The 8,408-nt window shown below is 36.6% G+C and overlaps 1 protein-coding gene across 4 annotated transcripts in view; it reads left to right on the forward strand.

The window, feature by feature from the left end:
* Window positions 1-7,339, forward strand: part of ubtd2 (ubiquitin domain containing 2) — a 102,972-nt gene extending 95,633 nt beyond the window's left edge. For all 4 annotated transcript variants that reach the window (XM_038795533.1, XM_038795536.1, XM_038795535.1 and 1 more), the window contains one exon: window positions 2,399-7,339. In XM_038795533.1, the coding sequence (XP_038651461.1) occupies window positions 2,399-2,796 (398 nt within the window). In that variant the 3' untranslated portion in view covers window positions 2,797-7,339. The remainder of the gene's footprint in view (window positions 1-2,398) is intronic.
* The last annotated feature ends 1,069 nt before the right edge of the window (window positions 7,340-8,408 follow it).

An 8,408-nucleotide genomic window follows, 5' to 3' on the forward strand; every position in this document is an offset into this window, starting at 1 on the left:
CGAGGAACGATTACACAAACAAGGATTGTATTCCCTGGAACTTAGAAGGTTAAGGGGTAATTTGATCAAAGTTTTTAAGATATTAAGGAAAACAGATTGAGTAGACAGAGTGAAGCAATTTCTACTGGTTGTCAAGTCTAGAACTAGGGGGCATAGTCTAAGACAATTAGAGCCGATCTTTTAGCAATTACATTATAAAACACTTTTCTAGACGTAAAGGGTGTCAGAATTTTGGAACTCTATTAAGGAATATGAAGGAATAATGTGTACATAGATTTCAGCCACAGATCAGTCATGATCTCATTAAATGGTGGAACAGGTTTGAGGGATTAAATGGCCCACTCCTGTTCCTGTGGAATTGGACACTAACCGTGGGGGCTGAGGCTTCTGACTGTCTCTTGCAACTAGCAGAAGGAGAATTTTTCACCCATTTAGTATGAGCTAGCTAACAACTCTATCCAGCCACAAACTAGCAAATGTTTTTAAAGATGTTCACAACTGCGTTTTCCTTTTGTCGATTCTTAATATTTCCACAAGTTCTCGGGTCCATGAAGTTTACATCCTAGTTTTAACAGATGTGCATTGGCCTCCTGCTTTGATAATACTCCTAACTAATTCATCTAATTTTCAAATATAGGAGAAAACATAGTACAAGTAAGAGCAAGATATATGTACTAGTAGTTAATTTACAGTGTGAGTCAATGCGTAAATTAAATGCTTGAATTTTATTTAGATGTACATCAAATATACAGTTACATATTATGCCTGTATCCATGTTTTGTAACACTCATTTGAAAACTGTCGCTGAGCTTTTGTATACAAATCTTTATTACAATTTGAAACTGCACATTTCAAGTTACAGTAAATATAATTCTGGAGTTATTGTACAAGTACATGAAATTTGAATGCTCTATAAGTTGCTCAAAATATTTTGAGCAGTTCCATGAATTAGATTGTTTAGAGCTGGCTGCATTGAGCAAGTCTGTCAAGCACCAAGGGAAATGTTTTATCATGGGAAATGTCTTAACTATTTCTTTTGAAATCAATCCTGTGAAATTATTAATGATATTGGTAAGTGCTGACCAAAGCCTGGGGACTCAGCCAACAAATTACATTGCTTTCCATGCTTTTTTTTTTGGGATGTTGCCTGATTGTCCTGTTACAGGAGGAGCTGGGATAGTTTGCTCTCTGAATTTTTGATGGTCTTTCTGCCTCCGTTTCCAATTATGTGGTCTTGTAGGCTGACCGTAACTATGGCTGATACCAGCAGCAACAGATAATTGAACATTGAGGAGGATGGGCTCTGGGTTAATACTCTGGTTCTGTAATGTTAACTCAAATTCTTTTGGAATTTTGTATTCCCTTAAATATTTTGTTGAATGTGAAGTGAAAATCTTTGTTTTCCTCTTTCTAACTCTTTTCTCTCCTCTCCCTCCCTCCTTCCTGCAATTGTTTATGATCTTGCCTTTTTCAGAAATGTCATGTCGTAATCTTTTTTTCTTTGCAATGTGAAACTTTCCCTTCTATTTACTTGAGCAAACATTTTTATTTGAATGTTTCTTTGGATTACAGACTAATGTTGTATTGATTATGAATTGAAGAAAATAAATCTATCCCAAGTTATTTTAATGGGGGATCAACGTGTGATTTTTAAATAATTAATTGTCAGATTCTTTAGGATAGCTTGAAATAATTCAACCTTATTTTGATAGTTTAGCACAGTGGGCTGAACAGCTGGCTTGCAATGCAGAACAAGGCCAGCAGCGTGGGTTCAATTCCCGTACCGGCCTTCCCGAACAGGCGCTGGAATGTAGCGACTAGGGGCTTTTCACAGTAACTTCATTGAAGCTTACTTGTGACAATAAGTGATTATTATTATTATTATTATTATTATTATTAAATGGAAGTGTCACATTCATGGTATTTTTAGATGACACATCGTAAACCTACTGACTTCTGAAACATCTTATCATTTGATATTAACAATGATGTGGAGATGCCGGCGTTGGACTGGGGTGAGCACTGATATTAACAATGCACTACCTGCTTAAATCACACTTCAATTTTCAGCCTTATAAATGAGTCTTTTTGAAGATAGGTAGATGATTTGCATTATGCCTGTATTGAAAGTGTGCAGCAACTAATAACAGCAATGCAAGTCACTTGGCTTTTAACCCTCATTATTTTCTAAATTGTGTTTTCTTCTTCCTTATTATTAAAGTTTACTTTTTTTGATGTGCATTTTAGAATGATGTGCCTGTTAGAATTATATTTTTCCTTTTTATTTTATACAGATGTCCACTTAAAAAATCACATTTCCAATCTGTGACGAGAAACAATCATAATGTGCAATTGATTTCTTTAAGAAAACTTATTTTCTTTCTGCTCCCACACACAGGAGTCCTTACAGAATGTTATGATGAGCTGGGAAACAGATATCAACTTCCAGTCTACTGCCTTGCACCTCCAATCAACATGATTGAAGAAAAAAGTGACTTAGAGACACTAGACATCCCCGAACCACCACCTAATTCTGGACAAGAATGTCAGCTCCGGCTGCGTCTCTCCACAGGCAAAGACCTGAAGCTTATTGTCCGCAGCACAGATACAGTGTATCATATGAAACGGCGTTTGCACACAACGGAGGGAGTAGAGCCCTTGAGCCAGAGATGGTTCTTTTCTGGCCGACCACTGACAGATAAAATGAAATTGGAAGAATTGAAAATCCCCAAGGACTATGTGGTGCAGGTCATCATCAGCCAACCTCTGCAGACCCCTACCCCTGTGGAAAACTGACTGGCCTTTTTTGAATCCCTTTATTAGGCTTTTACTCCTTTCTACACAAGAACGTTCATTTAATGTCACCTGTGTGGTCCCATCTGTGATGATGACTTCCAGAATGTGTTCCTATAGATCCATTTAAGTGTAGAACACAGCAGTTTCTACCAAGAAAGCAACTCAGGAGAGGCTCCAGTTCAATCAGATCCTTTAAGGATTTTTTTTTTTACTGGAAGACTTTGTTTCGTGCATATCTGGCCTAAATAGATTTCTTTCAATAAAGGGGCAGTGTTATGTTCTTTTAAAAAATACTCAGCCATGTAAGTGTGGCTACCATGTTATGCATTATTTAGTTGCAGTGCTGCAGTTTTCTGTTTTAAATCATACATGGCTATTTTTAAATGGTACATACTTATTGTCAATGCGCAAGATCATACACTATTGTGGTAATAGAAGGTTTTCCTTCAGGGATAATTTTCAATGAGACTGAATCAGTTGAAGTTATTCAGGTTTTCAATCACAGTTAGCAAATAAATGTTGTACTACGTTTTCAGCATGCATAAACTTAGGGAATCAATGTTTTGGCTCAATGGCGTATTAATTTATTGAAAAAATAGGAATATACTGTAATGCACAAGTTTCTACTCTGTTTCATAAGAAAACAGTCTGGTCTTTGTGCCGACTATCCAATCTTGGGGTGGGAATCACTTTAGGGTGTTAAAATTGGCATTGGTGCCTCCAGATAAAGAGGGGTAAAGCCACAATTCTCACTTTTGATTGTCCGCCATTGGCTCCTCCTAGAAAGTGCACCTATAGATATTGGTGAGACATAATTGGACATGACAGTGATATCCCATATGGTCAAATAGTTTGTCTATCTCATGAAGAATTGGGTATAAGATAGTTGCCTATGTCTGTCAAACTGCAGTCCAACATAAATTGATACGTTCAGCAAAAACTAGAAGAAAATTGGGTTTTAAAAAATCACCAATTAGCTACATGGAAAGTAATTCGTTGTTTCTATTTGATGAACTCATCAATAGCAATGCTTCATGTTAATTGGTCCTTTGTTTTTAAAGCTAGTTATTATTTATGAGCACAACTCTTTTAAGCAGTGCAGAGGCTTCAGTATATAACTATGTATAAAGGTAATGACAGCTGACACCCTAACTATGCATTCATTTGGTTCTACATAACCAGGGTTATCCTCTGAATGTTGCAAATCTTCACAATGACCATATTGTAAGAGGGAAGAATTAATTGAAAACAATGCTTTTTACTTTTTTGAATCTCAAGATAGAAAGGAAAGCTAGTCAAAGACTTCTGATATGTTAAATCGAATTTGCAAACCAGTTAAAAGCGATTTTTGTTCCTTCCTTGATTTAATGCTTTCCCTGCAGAGTATGATTAAGAGCATGAGATGACTAATATTGGCACATTTAAAATTACAGGGCTTATGCTCCACGATCTTTCTGCCATTGTTGAGATAAGTATTCCTGTTAAATTCAATTAATTGGAATGGCACAAATTTGATATTTTAAGAGAGGAACATTTGCTATGAGTGGACATTGTCATTTGCGAAATAGAGTAGATGGGTGCCTTTGCTTCATGGCTGTGCTGGGATATGTGGAAATGGTCCAGGAGCTAGGATAGAAAGAGTCAGTTTTTCCAGAATTGTTCTCCTGTTATCAAGCATCATCCACCGGGTACACATATCAGGAAAACATTTTGAATTTTGCAACCACAGATTTGTTCCTAAGCTGAGACTGCTAAGGAACTGCTTGTCTGTTTACAGCCCTCTTTTTAGGGCACTGAAAAACACTTGCTCTAATGTGTACAAGAGAGCCTAAAAGGAAATGGGTGTTCTATCCCTTTTGTATCCATTTATCACTTCTCTTAAATTCCATATTTTTGGTCATGAATTGTTCAAAGGAACTTTATGCAGTGTGATGTAAATGACTGCTTGAAAGACAAAAAAAGTACCAGAACAATATAAATTCCATGTAGAGTGTGTCGATTAATTCTCTATATGTACCATCTTAAATTATCTTGACCCATATTTAGCAGTTTTTGTGAGGCAGATGGTTGTTATTACTGGGTAAAACTGACAGCAACTTGTTGAATCCGCAGCTGTGTCATTAAATGCAAAAATCTAGAAGTTGCTCTTACTGGTACTCTGCTCCTCCACAGGATGCACTGTTGAAGATCTTTGCTGATGGAATTTGCACATCGATCACTAATGGTGTGAACTGAGGCTAATTACCTCCTCTTCTCAGAGTAAAGACAGTTGAAAAGTTAGGGGTTGTACAATCATGAGTAACTGAGTTTTAACTACATAATAAATGATAAAATATTGCTGCACAATCTTGTGGCCCTGAAAGGTTAATGTTACAAGAGGGGAGGAGTCTCATTCTCTCAGAAAAAAAATGTTGCAGCCTTTTTTAATTTGTTATTCCGTTTTTCTCTTTAATATCGCTCCCTTAATCCCCCTATGTATGTCTGAATATTTATTTTTCTTCTTGTACAATGATTAATGGTAATTTATATTTCGCGTATTTTACTTCCTGCTTTGTAGTCTGTGTGCTTCAGTGAGAAATTCTTCAGTTAGGATTTATCAGTCTGGTGGAAGATCCTTATTGCTGCTTCACCTGCTAATGGACAGCACTGATCTCCCATAGGGTCTCATATTGGATCTGAGGCACAAAAAACTAAATTCCCCTGACAAGTCAGCAAAATGTCTTTTAACAAATGCACGCGAAGTGTATGGTGAAAGCTTTTCCTTCACTGCTCACACCAAAATCTGAGCCCTCCACATTAAACTCAGTTGATAGACTTGATTAATTCTCTGGGTCACTTGACTAGTTATTAGTTTGTAACATTCTGATTAGGTTACTCAGTATGAGCAAATAAACTGTTAGTGGTTTTGACATGTAGTCTGGTTAACCTCAACAAAAATCAGTTGTCACTCAGTCTATTTGGATAAATGATTTTTCAGCATCAAATATTGATTTCTAAAACTCTAAAAATGAAATTTTATTGAAAACCATTAGCATAATTAGGTTAAATATATTTGAATTCGAAGAATACCCTTCATTTTGAATAATTAACATGGTTGATTTGAAAACTAACCTGTACGTGCATTCACCAGACCTGTGTCTGCACACTGAAAACAGAAAGTGGAAACTTTGTTTTTCACCAAAGTTTATTTTATTCTAAAAGTGAAATGACTGAAGTGCTTTAAGAAAATCTCAATAATGGCATCGCGAAAAAGCAATGTTTTACTCCTATTAGAATGTAAATTTCATATTAATTTTACAATTTGATCTATTTCATGTCTATTTCCTAAGTTTGAAAATCAAGCAGCCACTGAATTCCTTACATGGGAGCCTTAAGTACAATATTGTCAGGATGTGAATTCCGTAACTCCACTGAAGCATAAAAAGAATGATCATTTGGAACCAAATTCGAACCATGAACATACATATGTGAATATAGGCCTATATTGTGCCAGTGGCATGAGTTACTGTTTTGTACTGTAATGAGATCTATTAATCTTTTAGCCCTCATGTTAAACTTGGAACTTTTTAAAAAATTACTTTGTACTGGATCTATCCTTTATATCACATTGAAAAGGAATGCTATCAGACAAAAGATTGATCAACATGAGTTGACCTGCATTATCGTTTAGCTATTAGAAGCATTAAATATTCTGGATAAACTATTATCGATATGGAGAGTGCATTGAACAAATGTAAACGGTATAATACTGGAGGATTGACTGGCATGCTATTTTCAACAGGTCAGATTGTTTTTGAAACCAATTATCTAAAAGATTCAGTCTCCCAAAAACAATTCCTAAAAACATTTGTGACATAAGTTTTTTTTTTTGCAGTATTTATTCCGTTAATGTTTCTATTTATCATCAATTATTTGATGAACCAGAGAGAACACAACTATTACCCCTTAATAATAAAGCACAACATTTTGCTGTTGTACATTGTGATGTTTTTAAATATTGAAATGTTTTAAATATGTCATAATGGTACTGGGGCTTTTGAATTGGTTTTTACTGTAAATGCAAATTTGCAAAAGAAAAGTCTTAATAAAATAAGTTTTCAATCATGCTTTTAAACTGCCATACTGCAGGCTAGCACTGTTCCCTCTTTTAAGGAACAGTAGTTTTTTATGTTTTGTAACTGTACATTTAAATTTTCACAGATGAAGTTGGGACAGTGTCCACTGATACTTTATACACTTTCCAATACAGTTTGTGCTCTTAATGTGCAGTGCACTGTTGTAAGATCTATACATTGTAATAAATGATTATTTGTCATAAAAGACCAATGAATGTTTGGTAATGAATGCTTTATAATGAATGAGTAAATAAACCAAATTGTTGTAATTGCACCCCATCAATCAGTTTTCTGAATTGCAGTTAAACTCCTGTCCCTTTTAATTATTTGATTATCCTAAGGAATGCTGTTACTATACATTTTCTCCTTTTGGGGAAAGGTGAAGAGAAAGGTTAACCCATGATAATAAACTATAACTTACCCTTCCACTAGTTTGTGTGTGTGTATGTGTGTTTTCAAGGAACGTCTAAGTTTTCTTCACTTTCTGAACATTAATTTACATTGCTTGCTCACCGTATTTAAATGCAGTTACAACAGGGGGCCCTTCAGCCCATCGAGTCAGCAGCGACACAGGAAAAACACCCGATCTATTTTCCTGATCCCATTTACCAGCACTTGGCCCATAGTAATATTATAATGGGCCAAGTGCTCATCCAGGTACTTTTTAAAGGATACGAGGCAACCCGCCTCTCGCACCCTCCCAGGCAGTCCATTCCAGATAGTCACCACCCTTTGTTCAAAAGTCTTTTCCTCACATCCCCCCTTAAACCTCTTGCCCTTCACTTTGAACTTGCCTCTCAAAACTAACCCATCAACTAAGGGGAACAGTTACTCCCTATCCATCCTGTCCATGCCCTTCCTAATCTTGTACACCTTGATCAGGTCACCCCTCAGTCTTTTCTGCTCCAACGAAAACAATCCAAGCCTATCCAACCTCTTTCCATAACATAATTGTTCCATCCCAGGTAACATCCTGGTGCATCTCCCTGCACCACCTCCAGTACACTCCCTTCCTGTAATATGGCACCAGAATTGCATGCAGTACTCCTGCTGTGGCCTCACCAAAGTTCTATACCACACCCTGCATTTGTATAAAAGCAAATTATTGGGGATGCTGGAATCTGAAACCAAAGAGAAAATGCTGGAAAATCTCAGCAGGTCTGGCAGCATCTGTAGGGAGAGAAAAGAGCTAATGTTGAGTCCAGATGACGCTTTGTCAAAGCTCAGACCTGCTGAGATTTTCCCACATTTTCTCTTTGGTGAGCTTTGACAAAGGGTTATCTGGACTCTAAATGTTAGCTCATTTCTCTCCCTACAGATGCTGCCAGACCTGCTGAGATTTTCCAGCATTCTCTCTTTGGCTCCCTACTTTTGTAATCTATGCCTTGATTGATAAAGTCCAGTGTCCCATATGCCTTTTTCACCATCCGATTAACCTGCCCACCTGCCTTCAGAGATCTATGGAATGATTTATGGATTACTGGAGTGCTGAACTTG

This window comes from Scyliorhinus canicula, chromosome 4 (assembly GCF_902713615.1).
Source record: "Scyliorhinus canicula chromosome 4, sScyCan1.1, whole genome shotgun sequence".
Lineage (NCBI taxonomy): Eukaryota > Metazoa > Chordata > Chondrichthyes > Carcharhiniformes > Scyliorhinidae > Scyliorhinus > Scyliorhinus canicula.